A 27,901-nucleotide genomic window follows, 5' to 3' on the forward strand; every position below is an offset into this window, starting at 1 on the left:
GAAATATAGTTACGTTCCAGAAAGAAGAGAACACACATGTTGATGCTCACTGGCAATCTCTACCATATTTCTCTTATTGCTCAAACCACCATGACTCCTGACCTCATTTTGTCCAGGTAGGTGCTTGGCTTTTTTGTAATACTTGGGATTCATACACATTGGGCTGCTTTAACAAAGGGCAGAATGACGATTACTTAACCAAAGTACGGGTTAATTTTTCTTTCACTTAGAGTGCGAGCAATCCAGGGCTGATATGGTGGTGTCATGGTGTTTCATATCCTCAAATGTAGTTTCCAGGTAGTGGTGTGAAGTGGTCGGGTAGAGTAGAGGAAGACTAGTAATCTTAATAAATTATGTCTTAGTTGTTAAGAGTGTGGATCCAGATACATACTGCATGGGTTTGAGTTTTAGCTCCATTTCTTAGTTGCTTTTTGACCAAAGGCAAATTATGTAATCTGTGTCTCCATTTCACAATCTGTAAGATCATGCCCCAGCTGTTTTCAGATGCATTTTCAGATTCACTCACCACCCTTTGTCACTCTGCTCTGTGTCCTGGAAAACTTACCTTTTATAAGGCATCCGCTGGCTTCCCGTTGACTTTGGCTTGTGAAAGGCACTGGCAGGATATGTGATAGTGGCCAGAAAGAGACATCAGGGTATTTATTCCCTATCTGTCAAGATGAGGAATGGTATGGCTATATGGTTGTACTGAAGGTTGCTCCTATAGAGTGACCTTCTCCTATAGCATCCAGTCATGCTGTATTCTTAGTATATTATTATGATTTATGAAGAGAATTGGCTCACACAATTATGGAGGCTGAGAAATCCCACAACAATCTGTCTGCAAGCTGGGACCTGGGAAGTCAGTGGGATGGCTCTGTCTGAGTCTCATAGCCTCACAACCAGGCAGGCTGATCATGTCACTTTCAGTCTGAAAATGGGGCTGGGAATCAGAGTAGGAGGGTGGGAAGTGGAGACTCCGGTGCAAGTTCTAGAATCCAAAGACTGGATAACCTGGCATTCTGCCATCCAAGGTGTCCAGCTTCACAGACAGAGCAAGATTTTGCTTTTCCTTCACCTGTTTTCTTCCAGCAGTTTTCCCAGCCAATGGAATGGTACCTGCCTACATTAAGAGCAGATCTTCCACACTCAGTCCCAGTCTCCCCTGAAAACATCCTCACAGACACACCAGAAAAAGTGCTTGACCAACTAACTATCCTAGGCATCCCTTAATGCAGTCATGTTGACGCCTAAACTCAATCATCTCAAGTGGTAGCAGCTCTGTATTGTGACTAGTCCTGAGGTCTTTCACTGTCTCTTGTTGTTTTCCCTTGACTGAGTCCGTCACACTTTTGTAAGTAGTCCACCAGACTCATGGATCACTCCTTTTGCGTGTACTGATAGTCTTGACAGGTACAAGGGGGATAATAATAATACTAACCTCAGACCATGTTGGTGAATGCCTGAATGTAGTAACCACCATTAAATGTCTTTCTGCTCCTCTGAGGTGCTCTGATACCTTCAGGCATGGTCAAAACCTTCTGAAAGTTTTAATGTTTGCCATATACATTAAATTATATTGCTACTCTGCATTTTCCCAACTCTGTGTCAGGATAACGTGTCAGGACTCAAGAGTTGTGAACATATCTGTTCTGAATCAGATACTTCCTATATCCAAAGTTTTCTCCCTCCCATTTACATGGAGATGAATAAAGAAAAAGGAACCAGGCTTACCATGCACCTACTCTGTGCCAGGAACTTTACACATGTAAACAGTTCACCCAGTTTACCAGTGTGGGATTTAAATCATGTTACCCACATTTGCACCCAAACATAACAATTGCAGGGATTTAGCCTATCTGTCCTGCCATCCTTCTCCAGGCCCATAGCTTCTAATGGGAAGGGAGTTTTCACCCCACTTTAACTTTTTCTCAGGATGATTGACAGTGGAAAATTCAATTCCCTTCACAGGAAACCTCGCCCTACCACAGGGGTGTGGTCCAGCCTCCTGGCTCCAATAAAACAATCACAGAAGAGTTCAACATTGTTAAGTTCCCAAATCTGGGCAACTCATTCTCTTCCATGATTGATCTTTTTCCCATTTCATTCTCAGAACAACTCAGTGAAGCAGATGGAGTTATTTTCATTTTATGGAAAAGAAAACAGAAACCTCACAGAAGTTAAGTTATTTGCTCAATATCACACAGCTTATTAGGGGTTTAGATTCAATATATAATCTCTGGCTCTAGATCCAATCTCAGTTTCCTGAGGAGGAAAATACACAGGTTGCCCTCTTCCCAGGGAGATTCATTGTGGGTTAAGTAAAAAAAAAATATATATATGTAAAAGTTCAGTTGCTTCTCTGTACCTGTGGGTTCTGCATCTGTAGATTCAACTAACTATGGATGGAAAATATTTTTTAAAACAATGGTGTCTGTATTGAATATGTACAGAATTTTTCTATTATTCCATAAACAATACAGTGTAACAATCATTAACATAGCATTTACATTGTATTAGGTATTATAAGTAATGTAGAGATGATTTAAAATTTATGGGTGGATGTGCATAGATTTTAAGCAAATACTGTGCCATTTTACATGAGACATGAATACCCATGGATTTTGGTATCCTGGGTAGTGGTCCCAGAACCAGTCCCTCACAGATTTGGAGAGATGACTTATCCAGCAGAGGGTCTGGTGGTAGCTATCAGTTGAGGACATTTATATTGAATAAATAACTGAATAGTAATTGTTTGAAGTTGTATATATTTTGTTTTCTTTAGGCTACCAAATAATAATCAATTTGCAATGAGATTTTCCACAATGGGATCCAAATCAACAGCCTCAAAAACTCCTCTTAGCTCCATTTATTTCCTACTCTTTCTGTTCTGTATGCTGCATAGAGTCGCCAGAATACGAAATCTCTCATGGTTCCTGGTGGTGCTGACCCAACCTTTGCAGCAGCATTTAGAGCAGGGTGGCAGAAGTCTGGTAGAGTATGGAAGTGCAACTTCCATGTGGAGGGCGGGTGCACTTGGATACGGGTGTAAAACGAATCACTGCCCCCTTAAATTGTGTTTGTAAAATAATACTGTGCCTTGCCCAGGAGGTGAAGTTTGATTTCAAGGAATTCTAGTTGGAGGAAAGAAGAGACTAGGGAGGGAGAAATGACAATAAATGCTCAGGGACAAACGATTATCTATCTTGGTTAAAACACAAACAAAACAAAACAAAACAACAACAAACCAAAAAAGAAAAAAGAGCAAGGAAGCAGCATGGATTTCAGGGGTAGAATGCATACACATGCACACACTCTCGGGGAGAGGGAAATCTTGCCAAAGAGATGTTCATACTAGAAATAAATCGGATTGTGGCCAGTCGTTCCAGAATATTAAACACAAGCATGACTCCCCAGAAAGTGATATTTCACCCATTGTTAAGCGTGCTGGGAGTCTGAGGAATGTGTGAATAACCAGCTTGCTCTCTTCAAGGATGCTCTGATTATGGTTTCTGGGTCACATTCTTCCTGGATGATCACTCTGGAATATGTCCCGCTGGGCTCTGTCTCTCCCACTCTCCCAGCAGCTTTACCAGGGTGGACACTGGAGTTGATGTCACTTGTTTGTCTCTCTCTCATCCCTCCTCTTTCCCCATTTTTCCTCTCCTCTGTTTCTCTCCCTCCCCCTTCTCTGCCTCTGCCTCTGTTTCCTGGGGTCAGTCTCTTCCCCTGCTTCCTCCTCTTGCTCCCTCCTTTCTTTTTTCATCTTCAGTTGGATACAGACAGCAAAGGCTTGCCTTCCCAGGGCCCTCTGCCAGAAAATGGAACAGGTCAAATTATAAAAGGGGATAAAAAAAGAATGTTCCTTGGCAAAATGGGGGAAACAGATGTTCGGGGATGGTTTTGCTATCTCTCGCTGCCTGCTGAAAGGCTCCTCTTCAGGATTGCTAGAAATGAACCACCGTAGCACATACGGGTGGTTATTATAATGTCAAAATATGTATATGTTTTTATTTTGACTTAATGCTCTTCTCCCTGTGACCTTTGTTCCCTCAATCAAGCTTTGGCGAGATTACTGACCACCTGGTAGCAATATTATTTTCAACTTCTTCTCAGAGCTTTAAAAAGAAAAAAACTGCTAAGAAGAGTGAATGCCGTGGCTGCTTTCAGGTCACTGTTCAAGAGTAAATATTTTAAGGAAACTTCAGGTTTTAAGAAAACAGAGAGGGGAACTGTGGGAGTAGATCCTGGTCTGGAATGAACATTAGGGAAGGCCCTGGTGGGGGAGCGGGGGAGCCACGTGAGGATCCCTTGCTGGGACCCTAAACCAACCTGGGCTCCTTTGTTTCTGTCTCCCAAAGGTTTGCTGTTTACTGGCTGTTGACCATAAAGAAATATCCATTATGCATTATTGCTGCCCTTGTGGTTGGTCAGTAAGAGAGCTTGAACTTCTTCCTCCTTTAAAAAAATATTTCCCCTTTGACTCTACAGAATATTCCCCCCACCCTCACCCCAGACTCAAAGGAAGTCTAGTCTCCAAGCATTTGCTATGGTCTGGGGACTGTGGTGGCCAGTTTTGTGTCCCTGTCGACCCTATGTGGGTTAGCCCCAGGAGACCACCTGCGACCTCCACCTACTGTGGGCCCTTGTCATCCTGTAGAAGTGTGACAAACCATCCACATTTCATGAAATCTGCATCCTACTTCTTTCTTTTTCCCCCTCCATTTTCCCCATCACTTTCAAGGAAGATGTATTTCCCTGAAGTCCATGCCGTTTCTCCTCCGCTATTCTGTTCATCTGGTGACACTGCAAAAGTGGAAACGGAAAAAGGAAGTCAACTACAAAAGCGCAAAGCCAGAGCCACCACAAAATCAAATAAGTGCTAAGTGCCATTGAGAAAATTAGAAAAAGGAATCCTCTCTAGGTGGATGAAGAGCAGACAGTATTTCTAGTTTAGTGAGTAGAGCGCAAGCCAGATTTTAGGCTCCCAACCCTATCCTCTTCACTCCCCTATCCCATTCATATCCATTCACTCACTGAGCATTGTGCAGTGAACAGCCTATACAACTGAACATGGTAGACCTTATTCCCCAATCCCAGTCTTCTCATCTGCATTCCTTCCCTTTTCTAGGAACTCTTTCATTGTTGTGTAAATTTTCCTTTGAATAATTCTTTTAAAATAAATTTCCTCTTAATTATGTAAGTGATAGGATTTACTTTTCCCAAGTTCTGATCTCCTGCATAAAAAGTGTCTCAAACTTGAAATATTAATACCAATCATTTACCAAAATTTGTTTGCTCCAGTTCAAATGACATTATTAAATGCATTATAACAAAAAGAATGGAAATTTGTTTGGTGTTTTCCATGTATTAGTTATCTCCCTAAGAGATGATTTATGTTGATTATCTCAAAAAAATCTTAGGAGCCAGGTACTATTACTTCCCTCCCTATAAGACGGAGAACCGCAGCTTAGACATGTTAGATAGCTTGCCAAGTCACTGTGGTAAGTGGTAGAGCCAGGGATTGAGTGCAACCCTGCTTTCTACTGCCAGGATTCTTAACACCATCATCGGCTCCAGAGCAAGACAGTAGAACCGAAATTCCTGATTCTCAGTTGCAGCGTCTTGGCAGAACCATAATGTGCTGCAAATGATGATACAACACTGCCCGCACTGTCCCACACTCTTCTAGCTAGGCCCAGGGACCCAAAAAGTGAACAAGATATAGTCCTTCCCTCCAAGAACTGTTGACCTAACTTGGGGAGAAATACCCATATGCAGAAAAATTTATAGTGTGGAACTTTGGCTCCTTCAGGTCAATGTGCACTAACCAATTGTGTGACCTTGGGCAAGGGTATCTGGGTTTGGGTTTCCTCATGTTTGGTAAAGGAATGCTAATATAGACATGTGCTGCACAAGAGCACATATACAATGCTGGCCCCATAACATTATAATGGAGCTGAAAAATTCCCGTCTCCTAGTGTCATTATGGCTGTCTAAGTTATAAAGCAACCCATAATCCACATATTTGTAGTAGTGCTGGTACAAACATTCCTATTTAGCTATGTTTAGATACACAAATATCACTGTGTAACAATTGCCTGTGGTATTCAGTATACTAACACGCTGTGTGTATGTACAACCTAGGAGCTGATAGCCTGGGTGTGCAGTAGGTTTGGAAGGCCCACACAATGATGAAATCACCTATTAAGATATTTCCCAGAATGTATCCCTGTGTTAACTGATACATAACTGGGTACGGGTGCGGTGGTGTGCGCCTATAATCTCAGAGACTCAGGAGACTGCAGCAGGAGGATCAACAAGTTCAAGGCCAATATCAGCAGTTTAGCAAGGCCCTAAGCATCTTAGTGAGACTGTCTCAAAATAAAAAGTATAAATAAATAAATAAAGGATGTTGTGGATGTAGCTCAGTAAAAAGCACTCCTGGGTTTAAATTTTCTGGACCCCCCAAAACAAAACAAAACAAAAAAACCAAGTGATATATGACTTCATAGGGTTATTGGGAGGGATCGAGTTAATATGTGTAAAGTTCTTCGTACACAGTGAGCATTCCCTGAGTAATTGCAATTGTTATTCTGGTGAGTGCAAGGGGGTATGGGACCCCGTAGGAAAGGAACCCAACTGAGTTATGGAAGTCCTGGGAGGCCAGGCAGGCTTCCTGGATGAGATCTATCCGTCACAGTGTGAAGGCATAGAGCATAAACAGCATCAGGCGTTCCTGAGAACAGCTGGCGGCAGCCACAGTGAGCTCCTCTAAGCTTGAGTGCAGAAGTAACCCAATGAAGCTGCATCTCCTCCCTCACCTAAGCCTGGATTAGCCTGGAAAGTCTATAAAGTGGGACTGTGACCTTGTTATGTACTTCCGCAAATGCTGTGCATGTGCTGATGTCTCACAGAAGCTGCTGTTCCATTTTTAAACGGCCCTTTGGCTTGGCTCTGTGGGGTCAGAGCTGTTGGGCCTCCTCACGTGCACATCACTTCTTTTCCCGTTACTGCCATCATTGGTGGTGGTTGGCCACTCTCAGCTTCTGGCAGCTATCATCCCTTGCTCTTTACCAAAGGAAAGACTGAGGAATCCTGTAAAGGAGTTTCAGACAGAACCCAGTGTCGGGTAAGGATTGCCAGACTTAGCAAATAAAAACACTGGAAAACCTATTAAATTTGAAAATGTTTTAGTACAAATATGTCCCCCTGCAATAGTTGGGATATACCACACCAAAAATCTTTTGTTGGTTATCTGAAATTCAAATCTAACTGGTATCATTTGTTTCATCTGGCAAGTCCTAGGTGAAGGAGCAACATCTGGAATGCTGTGTTATTTGCATTGAATTTTGGCTTACTCTCTTGGTAGGTGTGGTAAAACATGGCTCTGTTCCATATCACCAGGCATTCGGTTTCCACCTGGCTTAACTTAGGTGCTTATAACAGTGAGACTTGATTGCTGGTAGGTGTATTATTGTATCACCTCATTTAGAAAATTCACACTAGAAATTAGCTTCCTGCAGTGGAATTCCTAAATAACTTTAGGGATTTGATATATGCTCCATTTTTTTTTTTTTTTTTTTTTTTTTTGGTGCTGGGGATCAAACCCAGGGCCTTGTACTTACAAGGCAAGTACTCCACCGACTGAGTTATCTCCCCAGCCCTGCTCCCTTTTTGTATAATATGTAAACACAGAGTAATCCTTTCTCCTGGGTTGGTTATATATGGTTTCAGAGTCTATATATTAAAGTTTTGATTTGTTCCATTCTCTCTTGAAGCAGAAAGTCAGGTCTGATCTACTTGGTTCTGGAAAGTCAGAGCCTCTTAGTGTCCTCATGGAAGTGAACATCCAGTGCCATCCCTCCTCACTGCATTGTTACTCCACCTCTTCTAGAATGTCTTCTGAGGGGTGTTCCAGCAGGGAGGGTCCTGCTTCCAGAGAAAAGCTGGTCTGTTGTGGTACAGTGATCATTATAAAAGTTTCTTTATAGGGAACTGAAAACTGATTTCCTGTTTCTTTCACCCAGTTGTCCTGTTTCGCCTTCTATAGCTTTCAAACATTTTTTTTTTTTAATATACTGGGAATTCACAAAAGGATGCATTTTACATTTGAACTTACACATACAAATATAAATGTAACTAAACGAGTTTCATGGAATAGCAATTACCTTTCTTAGATGCTCTGCATCTGATCTTTTCCCTTATGTTTTATTTCATTTATTCACAATACTAGTCACTTGATTTCATGACCCATGAGTTGTCAACTCTTGTTTGTAAGCCACTGCCATAGGATGTCATGGAGCAAATACAGAATAAGTCCTTCCTCCTTTCTGAAATCTCTCAAAATACCTGAAGCTGGCCTTCATATCGTATCTTAATCTTCTCTTCTCCAGGTAGGAGTGCTCTGATTCTTCAACCACTGCTACCCTGCTTAATGTCTTTAAGTACCTTTTAGGTGAGGAACATTTCACTTAAAATCAAGCCTGAAAAATGAGCTCATGACCTCACATCTAACTTGACCCAATACTTGGTCTCAACCCCCTGCCTGAATTGATCAGTCAATGAATTAATTCCTATTTAATTCTTTATTAACTTCCCTTTTGCCTTTCAGGGTATCTTGAGATTTTTTTTTTTAATTTGTGAGGGTAGAGGGGTGATGAGCTCTCATCAACTTGCCCATCATTTACATTTCCAAAGTCAAGAAAAGTAAACCAAAAGAAACTGTGTCTATCACAATCTAGCCCATCAATAATGAAAACTCCCATAATAAAATGGTGATATTTAATAAGAAAATGTCCAACAGGTTATTAGCAACAGTTAATAGTTGTGGAGCAAGTGCTGTGTGCTAAGCATTATACTAAGAGCTTTACACGTGATGGACAAATGTAGACATGACTACTCTTTATGGAAAGAGGAAATCTTAGAAAAGTAATTTAGACAATATCAGGTAACTAGTAAGCAAATATAGGGGTGTTGATCCTAGGTTCATCTGTCCTTAAAACCTGTGTTTTAAAATATTTAATTGCTTCCCACATTGAGGAAATCACCTCTGGTGGTTTAAAAAGAGAGTGTGTGTATTTGTGTAGAGTTGTGTTGATGTAGGGAGCTCCATAAAATCTCACTCCTTCCCAGGAGGAAAGGGAAAAACTTGTAGCAAGTTCAGATCCCAAAAAACCCCTAGGACTCCGTAAAGACTGTCTGGGTCCATCGCTCACCACACTGGGGTCTGGCTTCAGAGTGTTTTGTGGTAGGCAGTAGGTCTGCAGTCAGGCACAGAGGGAAGCCAAATAAAATAGTGGCCGAGAACCAGAGCTCTGTGTTAACAAGTTTGAATCCTGGTTCTGTCGTATATTGTCCATATGATCTCAGCAACCCACAGGATCTCACCTAGCCTCCTTTCCTCAGTTGTAAAACATGGGCAATGATACCTCTTTTCTGAGTGTTATATGCTGATGAAATCAGATAATGTATGAACTCACTGGCACAGAACGGACACTCCATGCATGCTAGTTCAAGACAGAAAACTGGTTCTTGATCATTTTGCTCCTGCAACACTTCTTGACTATTTCTTCATTTAAGATGGGATTCTGGTGTACAGAAATGTGGGTTCCTGTATGTCCTAACTAGTCGTTCTCAAATGTGGTCTTCTGACAAGCATCACCTAGAGCTAGTTAGAAGTGCAAATTATTGGGCTCCACCCAGACCTAATAAGTCAGAAACTTGAGGGTGGGGCCCAGCAATCTCTGCTTTAAAAAGTTCTTCAGATGATCCCAAGGCCACTATGGGTTAAGGATCACTGCCCTGATGTCATGGAGGATCCTGGGTCTTCCCCTGTTTTCAGGAAGCCTCTGGAGAGACAGCATCTTTTGGGTAAATGTTGTGACCAAAGACGACTGTGCAGCTTACTTGCAGGTTGTTTCTGTTTAATCCTTTTATTATTATTTATCCCAGATTGGTCTTTTTCTTCCTTCCTTCCTTCTTTTTTTTTTTTTTTTTTTTTTTTTTTTTTGGCCATGTTGGGAATTGAACCCAGGGCTTCATGCAAGCAAGGCAAGCACTCTGTCTCTAGGCTACATCCCCAGCTGTCATTTTCTGATGTTCCTATTCTTTCCTCTGATTTGGATCTTACGTTTTACATATCTTACCTCATAAAGGTTAAATAGAAAGGGACCATTCCCAGAAGCCTGGTAAAGGAGACTATTAGTATTCTTAAGGAACTCTTCCTGGGCCATACCTGGATGCTCACGGTATAGGACACCTGCAAGAGCTGTACTTCTGTGCCTTCTTTAAATCCTTCACATTCATGGAGGATTCTCTGCCTCCGAATCTCTGCACGTGCTGTATTGTTCTGGCTGGTATACTCTCCCTGCGTCTTCATGTCTTGTCCTGTAGGTCTCTATTTAAATGTCACATCCTGGGGAAGTTTCCTTTTATTCCCTCTAATCAGCCACCCTTCTCCATTTATTATTGTACCTTCTCCTCTCCTTTTCTTCATCACACTTAACTCTAATTATAGATTTATTTACTGAGTGCATTTTAGGAAGTCAGAGCCTGTGAAAGGGTTTTCAGACATCTAGAAAAATACCTGCTTATCAATTAAGTCAAAAATATTTTTTGAATGAATGATAAAGAGAATAGATGAATGAATGAATGAACCACTGCAGGTCTCACAGAGCTCTGCCTTCTTTCCAATTCTACCATTCTTTCAGTTATTCTATTATGACTTTTCCAGGAATAACTTTTTCCTTTACTTCTAATTATTCCTGTTTCTACTGTTTATTTTTCTGAAGACCATTCCCCTTAGCATGATACTAGTTCTATCCCAGATGCACAATAAATACTCTCTGATTTCTAGATGGATAACTTTATAGAACATTAACATGTAGATTTTAACTTTCCTCCCTACTCTAGGCTTATGCCATAAAATGATTTTTTTTCTCCTAAACTGAATCATCCCCAGTGACTGGAGCCATTAGGAAAGGTGGAAGTTTCTCCACTCACTTGTCTTTGGCTTTTACAGTGTAAGACTTACTTGTTTGTAGTGCATCTTTGGGAAGAAGAGCTGGAATTGCTGTACAGGTTGTGAGGGGTTGAACTTTCTAGCTACAAATTGGAGACATTTTCAGAGTAAAATATCCAAGCATTCTGTTCAAAGTGGTGATTACAATCCTTTGTAATCCCTCAGTGTGAACATTCTGATATAAATTCTTTCCCTTTATTGTGAAATTCTTCGTTTTTAATAGTGGCTTTGCATTGCTGTTGTTTTAGAAACTCAGTATGCTTCCCATTTTAGAAACAAAACATGTGTCTACATCATCACTGGAAATAAAAGACTAAAACATGATTAGGTTTTTGCTCATGAAAAGAGAACAAGGGAGAAATTACCATAACATCACATACTGCAGGATGAACAAAACTGAGATTGTTTCCTGTTAGTATGCAGTTGGGTTCACTAATAAGTCAATGAGATGATCAATATGGTTAGACCCTTGGGAGTCTCCCCTCCATGCCCTGGATATTATCAATTAATCCCAACTCAGTGGTTCTCAGCCAGAGGCAATTTAATCCCCTATGGGACATCTGACAATATCTGGAAACTTTTTGTTTTCATAACTGGGTTTGAAGGGGATGATTTCTACCTGCGTTTAGTGTGTAGAGGTTATCTTATAAGGCACAGGGGCAGTCTCTCAAAAAATCATCAGCCCCAATGTCAGTAGGTGCCCAAAGTTGAGAAAGTCTGAAATAACTGATCAAAGAAGTATTATGAGCTTTCAATATTTCAAATAATAGTAATAATAGCAAATATTAATCAGAATAATTATAATTTATATAATGTATATGCATATAATATTTATTATATGCCAGGTTCTTAATATTCAGTTACTCTGTCTTATTCAGGATCTGATCCCAGGTTTGTTTGGGGCATTGTCTTTGTCCCTCCTTACCTGTTCAGTGTAGGTGCATTTTCTCTGGACATGATCATATCTGCTCTCTGTTTCTTGCTTTTTATATGGATCAAATTATGTGTTTAGTTCATATTAGGTAATTACCTCATAGGAGAAAACAGTGAGTCAAGACGAGACCAGTGTGTCATTATGGTTGTGAAACTAAAAGCATCCAGTCAGACAGGCCTCAGATCAATAACTTAATAGGGTGGTAGCACAGAGCCTGAACCTTAGTAGGTACTTAATAAATATTCCTCGGGAAAGTTTTCTCATAATTGACACAGAGTACTTGGGTGAATTTCAAATGGAGCAGAGTTTTCAAATGATCCAGTCTGTTATATAACATTTAATTTTCCCTGGGAGTGCTTTCCTTATCCATAGGCTCCTGATATTTCTGCAGCTACACTATCTCATCTTGTGTGTCTTTCCCTTTGCTCACCACATTTTCCTCTTCTTTGGTCCATTCTTGTTCAATGTGGCCCTTTGGTCTTCCCTCTTCTCCCAGGGATGCACACCCAGAACCTCTGCCGTGACACTCCTAGTGTCCCCTGCATTATGCCCCTGTCAACAGTGTGCAGGATGCAGGCAGGGCATGTGTCAGAAATCTCCAGAGGAGGCATGTGCTATGGAAAAAAGCTTATTCAAGAACATGATTGCATATTTGGAAACAATCAGGGAGAGAAAAAATCATTCCAACTATTGTCTTTATTAAACAGAGAACTGAAAAATAAATCCTTTTTGCCTGGTGATAATACTGTAGTGCTCCTTTATTTAAGGGAGATATATTCCAAGATGGCCAGTGGTTATCTGAAACATGCAGGTAGAACTAAACCCTATGTATACTATGTTTATTCCTATACATACATACTTATGATAAAGTTTAATTTATAAATTAGACAAGTAAGATATTAATAATAATAACTAATAATAAAATAGAAGTTATACTGTAATCACAGTCGTGTGATTATCTCAAAACTTCTCGTACTGCATGGACAGGTAGTGTATGCAGGGTAGATACATTGGACACAGAGATGATTCACAGCCCAGGAGGGATGGAGCAGGGCTGCTTGAAATTTTTTTATATTACTAAGAAAGGTATGCAATTTAAATCCTATGAATTTTTTATTTTTGTAATTTTCCATTTAATATTTTGGACTGCAGTTGACATTTCCCACTTAATATTTTTGGACTGCAGTTGACCAGGTTTACAGAAACCACAGAAAGGAAAACTGCAGATGAAGAGGGGACTGCTGTACAGGAGTTACCAAAACTAGTATTAATATGATCATTTTTTGTTTATGAAAAGAAGAGATTAAAAGAAAGTGTGGAGAAGCACTGCATGTCCTCATGTCCATATTTTTGTTAGAAACAGCCTTCTCTCAGTACTTGGATTTCTTGGAACCTGCCCTTCTTCCTCTGTGCCAAATCACACCTCTATGCTCTGTGCCAAATCACGACTGTAATCACGACTGTAATCTACGCTCCCATAATGCTTTGGTTTTGACCTCTAATCGGTCAACCATCTTCCTTTACCTTTACCTATTAGCTATGAAGTAGTAAATGCTTCTGAAAGAGAATTGCAAGAGCACCATTACTCCAGTAAACCACTGGGAAACTTCAGTGTGATAGGAAACACTGAGTGGGCTTTAGGACTCTGCTCTTCCATATTCTGCAACTTGGAGGTAGCACATGAAAAATTCAAATTTTTACATGTGTTGGTTCAAAAATTACACTTTGGAAAGTACTACAGAATTTGAACTTTAAAAATATCCTTCTTCTAGAAACAAAACAAGCACTTTCATCACAGTAGCCTGATTGTATTCAATTATTGGTTTGTTCCTCCAGTGGTCATTAATCGTGATCTACTGATTGTCATGACTTGTCCTAAGTGAAGGTGCAGTAGTCCTTCCTTTGTGGTTATGTCCATCCACTCTCCTTTTACCACTAGTCTTCTCCCTTCTAGCAAGCTCAGGCCTTTATTTATTATTTTTTTAATTTGGGTTGAACCCAGGGGCACTTCTACTACTAAGCCACACCCTCAGCTCTTTTTATTTTTATTTTTCAATTTTGAGACTGGGTCACACTCTAAGTTTCATAAGGGCTTCACTAAGTTGCTGAGGTTGGCCTTGAACTTGCAATCCTCCTCCCTTAGCCTCCTGAGCCGCTGGGATTACAGGTGTTCACCATTGCACCTGGCCATGTCCAGTTCTTAAGGGTCATCCAGTCAAATCATTACAAGGTTTTTTTTTTTTTTTTTTCTTTTTCTTTCTTTCTTTCTTTCTTTCTTTCTTTTCTTTTCTTTTTTTTTTTTTTTTTTTGTGTGTGTGTGGAGGTACTAGAGATTGAACCCAAGAGTGCACTACTACTGAACTACACCTCCAGCCTTTTTTATTTTTTTATCTTGAGACAGGGTCTTGCTAAGTCACCCAGGCTGGCCTTGAACTTGCGAATTTATGGTCTTTCTGCCACAACCTCCTGCATAGCTAGAATTATAGGCATATGCTACCTCACCTGATTTAATAAAGATTTTCAGTGTTATTAGGTAAGAGCTGAGAAAAGTGGGAGGGGAAGGTAATTCACATTTTAATAGGGTATTTAAGTCCTTGGTATTTCAGAAAACTAGAGGGGAAGTGTTTCTAACTTTTTTTTTTTTTTTTTTTTTTTTCCAGTGCTGGGGCTTGAACCCAGGGCCTTCTGCTTGCCTTACAAACACTCTACCAACTGAGCTATACCCCCAGCCCAGGTTTCTAACTTTTAACTGAATTCCAGAATGTGCCCAGCACTTCAAATGCATTACCCCTTTTAATCCTCACAATAAGCCTAGGAAGTAAGTACCATCATAATGGTACTTACATCCTAGGCTTTTTTTTAAAAGGAAAAATCTGAGATTCCTGTTAAGTTACTCCCTCTGTCTGGAAACCACTGGAATCTGGAGTAGAACTCTGAGGCCTTGCTCATTTTCCTCTGTCTGTATGCCTGATAACCTCATTCTTCTTCCTGCCTCTGTGCTTATGGGGAACATCCAGGTACCTGTGCTGTTGGGAGTTAAAGATTGCTTTCTGGGTTGTTTCAAAGAAAGCTCAAATTAGTCACTTGTTGACTTCCCTTATCAGCTTGGATAACTTTAGAAAAGATGCTAACCTTTAGAGAGAGTATTTAGACTTAAAAAAAAAAAATGCAAAAAAAAAAAAAATGCAGATGCTCACTGGAATCTGAAACCAAATATGCTGTTGAAAGGCTGATTTGGTAACATCTTAGTCAAATCTCTAGTCTTTTATTCAAGCCTTAGTTCCTGAGCAATAGATTCAGATGTATTTGATGTAGAAGTTATTTCATTTTCTGTGTCTGATATAGAGATTATTAACAGTTGAAGAAATTAAGGTTCAGGAGGGGGACAATGACCTCCAGAAGTTTTCTGCCTGTGCTGCCATTCCTTTGATGACTTGGAATCAATTTGAGGAGTGTAGGATCAATCAATTTGATTGATTAGAAGATTCGTGAGCCTTCAAAGCTGTGCCTAGCATGTCATCTGAAGACCTAGGAATTCCTGACATTAGCTATAGGGACCAACTTCTTTTTTAAAAAGAAAAAAAATTATTCTTTTTTAATTATATATGACAGTAGAATGTACATACATGGAATATAACTTCCCATTTTTTGTGGTGTTACACTGGTCATGGTGTATTCATATATGAATATAGGAAAGTTATGTTTGATTCATTCTGCTGTCTTTTAGAGGGACCAACTTCTTGACACTTCCTCTGGCTTTTATGCCTTTAAATTTCCCAACTTTTCTTCTTTTCCCCATTTTTCAGTTGTGGGTATTCTCCAAGTGAACTGATCTTCAGAGCTGCATCTCTCTTTTTCTTTATACCTTTGTCCTTGACTACTTGCCTAAAAGACAGTAAGAATTCAACATCTTTCTCAAATTAGTTCCTCCTAACTCAGCCTCTTTATTATTAGTCTAAAGACCCATTCTTCCAAGAACGGTTTGTTTTTTTCCCTATGACTCAGGTTTAAACTCTATTAACTTGATTTTCTGGTTCTGTTCCCCATGATATTCACTAATCATGAAAAGAGTAAAATCTTGCTTCAAAGACTTGCAATCTTTCTTCATAGTATTTTTTATCTTGGAAGTGTGGTATCTTTTTCTTTCAATCTCCTTTACCCTAACATAATGCGCCGTTGTTTCCTTTAACTATCCCAGATTGTTTCCTTATCTCACAGGGCTATTGGGATATTGAGTACTACATATACATTATTTTAAGCATTTGGCATTTGTTACTTTATTCAATACTTAAAACCACCCTGTGAAAATTGGTGCTATTTTCATCATCTTGCAAAGGAGTATACTGAAGTTTAGAGAAGTTAGGTGACTGGCCTAAGGTCACACAGATAATGAGGACTGAGCTGTGACTCAGCCTGTGCCTGTTTTGTTCTAGAGTACCAGATGATGCTAAATCCTGCTGTCTGGTAGATTATAGAATGGTGCCTCATAGGGCATTTTAGAATATGTAAGTTAGCTTTCTTCTTTCTTTATTTTTTTTTATTCATTCCTTTGTCTTCAATCTATACTAAATTGATATAAATTTGGGGTGAATAGGTGAATCTTGTTTGCTCACTGCCTGTAGCATAGTCTTAACTCTTAAATTGCTGCTTAGGATTTATAATGTGTGGTACAAAACACACTGAGGTAGCAGTCTGATCTACTCCTGGCCTTGCTACTGAATTTGTTCTGTGACATTGGACAAGTCATTCAACAGCCAGGCCCAAATTTCTCATCAGTCAAGTGAAAGGTTTTGTTTCTTCAGTTCTACATTTTTGTAATTTTGTTATTCTGTTTTTTCCATATTTTCTCCCCTTTTCTAGTAAAAACTCTTCTCTCTATACATACTTTCTTCCCAGTGCTCAGCTCTCTCTTAGCTTAGCCTCTGCTTGTCCAGTCCTGCCTTCTCCTCTTTCTGCTACATCAGAACTACTTGCCAAACTCTCATTTCTCCTCTGGAAAACTAGTGCTTTTCACCTTTCCCAAGCATCTCCAGAGGCTCCATTCTCCTGCATTGTTGCTTTCCCCTTTTCTATTTGCATATCTTGTCTTATTAAGTAGATAACACATCTTTGAAGGGACTGTTGGCTGCTGTTTGTTTTGTGAGCTATTAAGTACTAGGTAAGTAACTTCAAGTGGAGCAGGTATTTGATAAATAATTGTTTTATGATTGCCATTTGGGCTCTAATGCTAGAGCAGAGGTTACTAGTCAGGTGGCCATTGGGGGAATCAGAAGAATAGACTGGAGTCAGGACTCACAACCCTACCAGAAATGCCTGGAGGGGTAATAGTGAGGGCAGGTTAGTTAAGAGAGCTGCCACAATCCAGGGAGGAGACCCTGAAGGCCTGGCAAGAAGGGCAAGAAAGGGGAGGAGGGCAAGGCATGAGGCTTGGTATGCACTGACTCTTACTAACCTGGTGGGCAGTAACTGCATTTTGTTACTTTGATCTCCTCTCTTCTGAGCAGCAGAGCTCAGAAGCCAGGCATTATTGCTAGGGGGCATGTGGGGCACCCCAGATCAGGGCTGCAGAGGGCAGAGCGTATAATGGGGTAAGTGAGGAGTGTTGCTTAGTACAGCCTGATTTAAGAGGTGGGGCAGAATCAGAAACACTTTACCAGAGTCACTTGCATTCTTTGCCTCTATTCGGGTAAATAACGGCCTGGAGTTTGTGGCCACAGGATTGTTCTGTGCTAGGAATACATTTAGTATCGGGCTGTAAATTCTGTTTTGACCCTTCTCATCTTCAAAGGGAGCATCTAATAGCAGTCTGTCGCCCAGTACCAGTGCGTGACAGAAGCCCTGGGGCCTGGGAATTGCTGAGCTATGTACGGTCACTTTCCACCTGGAAATTCCACTTAAGGGAAAAAACTCATCCTGAGCAGAACCTAACCTGGACTTTGGGAACAGATCCGGAAACAGAATCGGGCTGGGAATGGCCTGGTGGGAAGGAAGACAAAATCGAAAGAAGAACTAGTGAGTTGGGCATTAACTAAAACGCCGCAGGGGACAAAACAAGGGAGACAGTGGCCCTCCTAAATCTCAGGGAGACACGTCAGCTTGAGCTCAGGGCAATTTCAGCCTGGCAATCTCGCGGTCCCAGGAGGGGTGGCGGGAGGCTGAAGACGGGCTCTAGGGCCCAGCGGCCGGGTGCCGGGGCGGGGGTGGAGTGTAGGGTTACAGTGACGAGCCCGGGCGACCCTCCCCGACCCGCGCGCTGGGAGCGGGGAGCGGGGAGCGCGGGCGGCGGCGGGAGCGCGCGGGACTCTCTAGGACCCAGCTGCGGTTGTCGGGCTTGGGACTGGAGGTGAAGCCCTGGCATTTCTCTCCTTCCTGTGTGAATGGGGTTGATTGTCGGGCACCACTTCCCCGCGCTGCCCCACGCCATGCCCAGAGCGCTGCCCAGCAGCCGCCTTCCCCCGCCGCGGGACTGAACTAGCCATGATCGCCTCATGTGGAGGGCAAAGTTGCGCCGGGGAACTTGTGAGCCTTCGGTGAAAGGTAACTGGCCTCCGCTGAGGGTGCGGGGAGGGCATCCCCGAATCTCCCATGTGAAGGACCAGCTGCTCGAGGCAGCAGGGGCGGGGGTCCTCCTGGGGGCTGGGGACTGAGTCACTTCCAGATGTTGCGGCTTGAGCAGCCGATTCGGCGTTGGGGGCCCGGTGGTGTCTGCCAAGAGACCCAGATGGGGGGGGGGACCAGAGCCCTGTTCCCTTGCCACCCTCGAGGTCCCTGGTGCCCACGGGCGAAATCTCAGCGCCGCGCCGCCCCGCGGGAGACCGGGAACTTGCCTCCACCAGCTCGGCCCCGTGGGCCTTGGGGTGCGGGCGCGCCCCCGACGCGGGGGTGGCTTTTCCGGAGGGGCGCTGCCATATGGCTGGACTCTCCGAGACTCGCCCGCGCGGGTCCCCAGGCCGCCGAGGGAGGGGGCGGAAGGGATGTCGGGTGGCTTCTTCCCTCCGCTCGAGACAAAGGCTCGCCCTGGCCCGCCCGACGGGCTTGGGTGCTCCGGCTGGACTCTTGCTGCCCACCGGTAGGACTCGGCTCTGGCGAGTGGGGCGGTGTAGGGCTCGCGCTGCGACCCCAAGGCTCGGATCGCGATAGCCGCTGCTCCTTTGTTCTCCCCAGACAAGTTTCTTTGACAAACCGGGAGTTAGATCTAGCTTTCTTTGGTCTGTTAGTGCTGCCTTTAAAAGAATCAGGTTTCAAGAGGGTGAAAAATTAAACTTTCCCAGTGGAACTGTTTTTTCCTTGGAATGTGACATTTGTGGCAGGAGGGAGCTTGGCACGTCGGCCTCTGACAGCCAAGCGGAGTCGGGCCCCTGCGCCGGGTCGGGGAGCAGGGCTGGAGGATGGGGCCGCGGGACAGAGGAGCCTTGGCGCGCACCTCACGGGCCTCTGTCTGGACTGAGCTCGCGGAGTGCTTTCCAAGTTTCCCTCTCGAAACCCCAGGCCGTGAATCGTGGGTCTCTCCTGCAGCGCCCCAGCCTCACCTCCACTACTCTTCGTACTTGTTGATTGCTGACTGCCAAGATGTACCCCTTCCATTTTTGTTCGAAGGGTTTTTGCCGTCTTGTCTTCTATGTAAGTTTACTGTCTGCGAATAGCAAATGCTCTTTAGCCCAGCCAGTGTGGGCTGCAGCAGACAGGGGCCCTGATCATGTAGGCCTTCCGAAGCTTTGCTGTTTGGATACAGCAGTTTGTCCCCTTGGTCCCTGTGCTCCCTTACTCTATGGAAATATGGTTGCTCGTTTTTTTCTTCTAAGGCCTGTCAAGAGAATCGAGTTTTAGATTGCTTATAAAAGTCTTGGTGGTGGTGAGAGTAGGGGGGTCATGAGAGCCATTTGTGACCCCCAAGATATCTTTGACTTCTCAAAACAATGTGTTAACTTGCTCACTGTAACTGAATAAAGTCAGAATAGAGGGATATTAATAGCTACAATTCCAGAAAATTTCCTTCCTTTTCGGGGAGCGAAAAGTCGGGGCTTGAAATATTGAACAATCATGGCTCTCTGCTTCCAAAACCGGGCGTTGGGTCTCTGCCAAAAAGGCTAATATTTCCCCTGGCTGCCTAACACTTCTGGACCCGGCAGCTGCGACGTCAGACCCAGAGTCTTGGTTAGGGATCTCTCTGGATTGCAAGTTCTTGAAGAAACTAGAGGAATGAAAAAATTTACTTCCTAGATCTGTGCTGTGAGCATTATCTATATATTGTGGACACTCTTTATAAGAATAATGTGGGACAATTCTTAAATACATTTTGAATTGTTTTGAAAAATAAAGGGATAGAAAGTACTGATTTGACCAGAATGAAAAAGGATAGAATATAGAGAGGTGGAGCCTCTTCTCCACCTGGCGGGGGTGCCTGGTGGGGAGTGGGGAAGGGGGAAGATGTTTAATCCTTGGACAGGCATACTTTTGCCTTTGTGTGATACATTTTGTTTTCAAGATAAATTACAAACCTGCAGGTGGACAGGAGGGAGAGAGGGTGCTGTCCCTGTAACTGCCCTCTCTCTTCCCTTTCTTTTTAAAATTCACACAAGTCTGGGTCTTTTAGGTTCCCTGCAGATGGTGAAGAATGAAGAATATTAATACAGTGAAGGGTATGTAGAGATCAAAGCATTGAAAAATACATCTTTTCATGAAAACTAATAGAGGACTTTCAATTTAAATGAGATTTTAAAGTGCTGTCAAGAAGAAAAGCACATGAATGCAGAAATGTGAGTGATTTTGTGGGAAGGCACTCTGCTGATTAGACTTGAGAGTGTCTGCCCTTGGCCAGTTAGACTGGGACTTCCATTTGGAGAGCTCTGCTTTTTCTGATGTCTACCCCTGTGGAGAGTGTGGACTCAGAGCCTGGGGGGAACCATGGCCAAACCAATGGAAATTAGTCAACTTCTGTCTGCTGAGAGTTCTGTTGCAAAGTACAGCCTCCAGGTACTGTGCTGCATATTTCTTTAGTCATTTGTGAAAATGCTTTGAAACTGATAAAACAGGCTGTAATCTAAGACTTCAAACAAACAATGACCTAAAACAAGGGAAATGCTAGTGAAAATTTAGTAAAAGTTTGATTTTTCAGGCCAATAAGTTAAACTTTGTTAAGATCTATTAATAGTACTTATATGCAAAATTCCCCGTCAATGCTTTTCTTTTTTCTTTTCTTTTCTTTCTTTCCTTCATTCCTTCTTTTTTCCTTTCTTGGTGGCTATCTGCATTTTAAATGCATATGGAAATTTGGGTCAGGAAAGTCTGCAGTGTTTTCAATAATTTTTTCTCGTAATTTTCATTCATTTCAGAGGTTTCTTATGACGCAAAATTCAGCAGGTATTAGAATCCTTAAAAAGCAAGAGGTAGCGGGTGGGGAGATAGCTCAGTCGGTAGAGTGCTTGCTTGCAAGCACAAGGCCCTGTGTTCCATCCCCAGCACCGCAAAAAAAAAAAAAAACAAAAAACAAAACAAGAGGTAGCATGGAGGTCAAGCAAAAGGACATATTTGATTGCAAGGTTTGTTGGAAATTGTCTGAGGTTGTTGAGGTTTTTTTTTTGTTTGTTTGCCTAGTGAGTTTTTGGTTTTAATTTTGTTAGTTTGACTTTATTTTGTCTTTGGAGGAGAGGCACAATGTAAATCTTGGCCATTGTGGGTAGATCGGTATACTACTTTTGCTGGAAGGAAGCCACTCCTGCTCCTGGGCTTATGTGCTGGTACCAGACTTGAGTTCTCCTGTCACTTGTGAGGCCCTTGCCTCTGCTCTTGTGACCAGGCCTTGTGGAACCTTAGGGAACCTTCACTTCAAGCACTCCAGGCAGACCTTCTGGGAATCCCAAAGGGCTCACATTTTTTTTTTCTTTTCCTTTTTGGAGGGAGCAGGAGAGCAGTTCTAAACTGTTAGGAAATGTATTCCTGTTAAGACTCTGGAGAATTGGATTTAACTTTTAAAAAATAATTATTGTCCTACAGAGTGTGTTTAAATCGGTATTTGAGACCTAACTGTCTAGTATTGCAACAATATCCCTCTTATTTTGTTTTTAGTAAAATGTCTGTAGTTTACTTTTTTTAAGCTTTTCATTTTGAAATGATCATAATTTCATAGGAAATTGCAAAAATGGTAGAGAGGTCCTTTATACCCTTTACCCTTTTCCCCCATTGCTAACAGTTTATATAATCACAGTGCAGTAGCAGAACCAGGACATTGATATTGGTACAATTCACAGAACATACTCAGGTTTCACCAGTTTTACATGCATATAATTGTATTTGTGTGTGTATACTTTTATACATTTTTTCACATGTATAGATTTGTGTAACTACTGCCATGATCAAGCTATAGAAGTATTTCATCACCTCCAGGATTCCACCTGTTTATAGTTGTAGCCACTTTCTCCTCCTGCACCTCTGTCCCTGAATGCTGCTAGTGACCCCTTTGATCTGTTCCCCATATCTGTAATTTTGTCATCCTAATAATGCTACATAAACAAATTCATGCAGTGTGTCACTTTTCGTGATTAACTTTTCACTCTGCATAGTGGTCTTTCCATATCAATTGTTTTGTTCCTTTTTATTGATGAGTAGTATTCCATGGTATGGATGTACTGTGGTTTAACTATTCATCTATTGAAGGACATCTGAGTTGTTTTCAGTTTTTTACTATTATGCATAAAGTTGCTGTGAACATTCCTATATAGGTTTTTGTGCAGATAAAAGTTTTCATTTCTCTGGAATAAGGGCCCATTCCAGGAGCATGATAGCTGGATGATGTGGTAAGTATGTTTGGTTTTTTAACTATTTTCCAGAGTGGTGGTATCATTTATCATTTTCACCAGCAACATGTGAGAGATCTGGTTTCTCTACATCCTTGACAGCATTTGGTGTTGTCACTGTTTTTAGTTTTTTTTTTTTTTTTTGGCTCTATGGTAGGGGTTCTAATTGGTGTTTAGTCTTATTGTGGTTTTGATTCATATTTCCCTAATGGTTTCATGATGTTGCACATCTTTTCATGTGCTTGTTTGATATCTGTATATCCTCTTTGGTAAAATGTCTATTCATGTCTTTTGCCTCTTTTCTGACTGCATTATTTATGTTGCTGTTGAGCTTTGACAGTTCTTGTATAATCTAGATACAAGTCATTTGTTAGGTATGTGACTTGCATATATATTTTTCTCAGTATGTAGCTTGTTTATTCATTTTCTTTCTGGGACTTTTAAAAATAATGTTATTGTAGTTTTATACCTTTATTTTATTTACTTATTTATTTTTATAGCTGTACAAACATTTTCTTTATTTAATTTTTACTCTACAAGCTTTTTTCTTAATTATTTTATAAATTTTTAAACTTTTTTATTCAAAAATAAGCTACAAATGCATACATTAGCCTGGCCTACCCAGGGTCAGGATCAGCAATTTTTATGTGGTGCTGAGGATGGAACCCAGTGCCTTACACATGCTAGGCAAGTGCTCTACCACTGAGCTACATCCCTCAGCCCTTTCTGGGACCTTTTACAGATCAAAAGTTTTTAATTTGATGAAATTGAATTTACTGATTTTTTTTTTCTTTATGGGTTGCGCTTTTTGTATCACATCTAAGAATGGTTTTGGGCTAATGAGCCCAAATATTTTCTTCTATGTTTTCTTCTACAAGTTTTACATTTAAAATGTACATCACATTTATCCTTCTTAAGAATTCTTTATCTTATGATCTTATAAACTACCTTCCAGGTGGTGACTAGGCATTTCGTGCTCTGGAAGAGTATCAAGCAGGGCTCCCCGACTCTTAAGGGCTCACAGATCAGTGGGGTTGTGTGTAGGCATTACCATGTACTAAGCCATAATAGAGATGTGTGATCTTCTCTGGGACCTCTAAGCAGAGAGGGCTACCTTTAGTCCAGGTGGTCAGGGAGAGCTTCCCTGGGCATGTTGCCCAAGCATGGTGGGAATAAAATTGTTTCTTGTTTTTGATCCAGTTTTTGAACATCTTTACTGGCATGTGTGGTTTATTCTAGTGTGGGTCATTCTAATTCTTGAGCATATGCTGAAGGACCTGAGGTAAATGGAGTCGTTGAGAACTTTTTAAATAGCACGTGGCATGATAGCTTAAAACATAAGTGAAAAACACAATGTTTAAAACTTGGTAACATAAAGATTAAGAATAGAATTGAGTTACAATGTATGGTAAAATGAAAAGAGATTGTATTTGGCATTAAGAACAGATAGAGCTGGTTTGCTTCCTAACTCTGCCACCTCCTTGCTGTGACACCGTGGAGAATTGCACCTGCTGAGATTCTCATGAGTAAAATGGGTACAGTAATAGTTCTTACACCATGGAGTTGCACGGGGGTAAAATTAAATAATGCATATATAACACTTAGCATAGTGCTAGGCACATTGAAGGCCTTCAGTAAATGTCTACTATGATTATTACTAAAACAGCAGGAATGTAAATTGTTTTATTGTACTCATATATGCTTTTATCCTGGGAAACTTGAATCCCAGTTCTCATAGACACCTTTTCACATCTGGGATCATTTTATCATGTACCAATTATTATTTATTGAATGAGGCTATTTCAGCGTTTATGAGTTTCAGAGTTTTGTTATCCTGGGTACAATAAATCAGAGCTGATGTCACCAGGACCTGTCCCAGACGTCATAATGGCAGCTCCCTTCCTTTTCCTCATTGATCAAGTTCTTTGTATCCCAGAGGAAACTGATGGGGGTGTTACATGCAAAATACTAGGGCAGTGCTTAAACATGGGTGAGCATCAGGGTCATCTAGACAGCTTGGTAAAACAGTGCTGGGCTCTAGACCTAGTCTATTTCTAGACTTAGATGGGGCCTCAGAGTTTGCATTTGTAACAAGTTTCCAAGTGATGATACTGCTGGGCCTGGGACCACACTTTGAGAACCACTGTTTTAGAGCACAGTCCCTTTTAAATGGACCTACACTGAAGTGTTTACCCTTTGGAATGAGTCTGATCATTAAGTACTCAAGTTTGGAATAGATTGATTTCTAAAGTGATTAGTCAATATGCATCACTGTGTTCTCACTTCTGATTGCCCTCTGTGCCACACTCCCTCTGACCATGACTTTCCCTCCCTCACTTGTCTCTCACTACCTGGAAAATATGCCAAGTTTGGGTCTGTGCCACTGTAGACAAGCCATTGGTGAAGTCAGTTAGCCTCTAGGAAATAAATGTGTTTGTTAAATACTTACATTCTAAGGTTATTGAGAGGTTTGAATGAGATAAGGAGCATGAAAGGACTTCATAAGAGGTATAGCACTTGCAAAATAGTTTTTTATTGTATGGAAATCCTGCATCTCCTTGGAGCAGTGCCCTTGGACTTGGTGTAGATTGCCTCTCCTGATTCTAAGGGTAACTTGGTAACTGTGTAGAAATCATCAGGATATCATGGAAAAGGTTTCTATAGTGAGTGGATGATTGGGCTAGGTTTTCTGAGGGCCTTCCAAACAGATCTTTTGGAGGCACATTGATGTGTAGCTATAGTAATGACCATGGAAGAACTCAGGGCTGGAAAATCACTTGAGGAGATGCTGGCATATTGAGAGATTCAGCTTCCTTGCAGTAGAGAAATATAATTCCATGCATTTTTTTTTTTTTTTTTTAATGCTGTCCGTTTAGGTCAGGTGTGATCTGGTCCCTATCTGTTTTTTAAAGATCTAGATCTATACTATTCATATGACCACTAGTCACCTGTGGCTATTTAAATTAATGTAAATTAATTAAATATTCAGTCCTTTAGTCATACTGACTACAATTCAGGTAATAGCCATGTCCATCATTGGAGCTGTTGGCCCGTGCTGTTTTACAGTGAGATTGACTCTTGTCTGATGGCGTACAACTGAGATCAGATGATGGGATGGGATACATATTTGAATGGAATGTGCCCCTTCTCCCTTGGAAGTCTGTGTGACCTGATGGGGAGAAAATACCACAGGGTGAATATTCCATGAGCTTGAGCCTCATTTTGTCACTTCTATTATCAGAGGCTCATTTCATTTGGAAGATGGATCAGTATGGCATCTGGTTATGCTGGGGCAGAGCTTAGCAGGCCATTATCAATAGAATGTTTCTGTTTCTAGGGAAATTAAGTTCATGGAATTCTCCTAAGGATCTGGTCCTTGAGAGAAGCAAATAGAAATGCTTGGGGCAAATAGCACTGGGAGATTCTTCTCCTGGAGATGGTCATCGAAGGCCACTCTGGAACTCCTCCACCCTGGGTCTGTTCCACTGTTGAACTAGCCTTTGTCAGCAGGGGGTGGGGGACTGCCTCTTTTTCCTCTCTCCTGTGTTTGTGCTTGCTCAGGTACCTACACTGCATCACCCTATGGTTTTCTTTGAAAATTGTTAAGTTCCTTACCTTATCCATCCTGCATTCAGTCAGTCTCCAGGTCCTTGAACTTGAATGCCAAAATACTTCTGCATACATTGTCTTCCTTTGCATGGTTCTGTAATCCAACTGGTGTAAGGGCTCATTATGTCTCCTGGACTTGTGTTTGTGATTGCCACCCACGTGACAGGCCTTCCCACTTCTTTCCTCACATCTCTTCTGATCTATTCTGTTCCTCCTCCTTTCCCTGCTTCCTCCCACCTCTCCTCCACCCTTTTCAGAACAGGCCAAGCGAGACCAGAGTGATGTCTTGTCCTTTAGGCTCTTGTTGCTACCTCTGTGTGAGATGGGGCTGGGAACACGCCCTATGGCCAAGCGCCAGGGAGGAAAGAGGTATCTCATGTTTAGCTCTTCTTCTCAGCTCTGTGGGTGACCCCAGGTGCTATGACCAGGAATTTGACCCCCCCAAAGTAGGTGGGGGCAGACCTTTTCCTTCCTGATGCTGGCTGTATTCAGAAGGGCTTTGAGAGCCAACTGTTTTGTGAGTGAGCCCCCTACATGGAAAGGAAAGTGCATGAAATTCCTGATAAGTTCCTATTTCCCCAGGGACTGAACCCTTAGCATCACTGCAGTTAAGTTGATTGCTCGTCCTGGTGATTAGGGGAAAGGTTTAAAGATTTAAGGGCAGATAAGGAGACTAGGAACTGTTTTTTCGGAATTATGGAAACTGGAGGAGTCTGTACCCAGTGTACAGCATTAAATTCATTACACAACACATATAAAACCAACCTAGTTTCTGGAAAGAGAAATGGTTTAATGTGCTAAAAGAGTCAAGAATAATGCCTTATGCAATTACAATAAGCCTCAATTAAGACACTGGGAAAAGTAATACAAAAAGCATCACAAAACCATTTACATAAACCATAAAGATAACCAGGGTGTCAGGTTTGCTTTGTGTGTTTGCTAAAGGGCATAATCTGGTCAGACTTATCTTCCCATTGTACCAACTGGCCTGGCAGATCAAAATGAGTGACAAGTTGCTTGAATAGTGGAGAATAAATCCATCTTAGCTGACTTTAGATTTGATCTTGTAAAGTATACATCAAGAAAGTAAGAATAGTCTAAAAGGTCTACTCTGAGGTATGGATTTTCTTAGCAGTTTTCCAGAATTCTGAAGATTTTTTTAACTTTGTCCAAAATAATTTTCAGGGCTTTAGAGAAAAAAATTGAAATAAATGCAAATATACATGTTGATGACATTTATTAAGTGACTGATCACTTTATTAGTTTAGGAACACAAAATAGGTACATATAGTTAAGTTTGCTCAAATGAACATATTTTGTAGCTTTGAATTTAGTCTTTTTAATTTTTACATTATTCCTTTTTAGGAAGTATCATGAATATACCAATTTAATTGAATTTGAATATTTTCAGTTTCCCTTAAAGAGGAAGGTATATGCTGAACATTAGGGAGAATGACATTTCTTATGTTTGGACAGACTATAAATTAGGTGAACATGAGGATACAGAAGCACTCACTGTTCAGTAAATATCTGTTGAATGAA

The 27,901-nt window shown here is 41.4% G+C and overlaps 1 protein-coding gene across 10 annotated transcripts in view; it reads left to right on the forward strand.

Annotated features, from left to right (window-relative positions):
- Window positions 1–27,901, forward strand: part of AMOTL1 (angiomotin like 1) — a 155,517-nt gene that overhangs the window by 39,152 nt on the left and 88,464 nt on the right. Inside the window, exon 1 of one of the 10 annotated variants that reach the window (XM_079101935.1) lies at window positions 9,790–9,873. The exons of 5 other annotated variants lie outside the window; for them this stretch is intronic. In XM_079101935.1, the coding sequence (XP_078958061.1) occupies window positions 9,813–9,873 (61 nt within the window). In that variant the 5' untranslated portion in view covers window positions 9,790–9,812. Of the gene's footprint in view, window positions 1–9,789; window positions 9,916–17,834; window positions 17,970–18,201; window positions 18,495–27,901 lie in introns of those variants that run through there. 4 more of the 10 variants (XM_079101933.1, XM_079101938.1, XM_079101936.1 and 1 more) reach the window with 4 other exon arrangements.

The sequence above is a fragment of the Sciurus vulgaris genome, assembly GCF_902686455.1.
Source record: "Sciurus vulgaris genome assembly, chromosome: 11".
Lineage (NCBI taxonomy): Eukaryota > Metazoa > Chordata > Mammalia > Rodentia > Sciuridae > Sciurus > Sciurus vulgaris.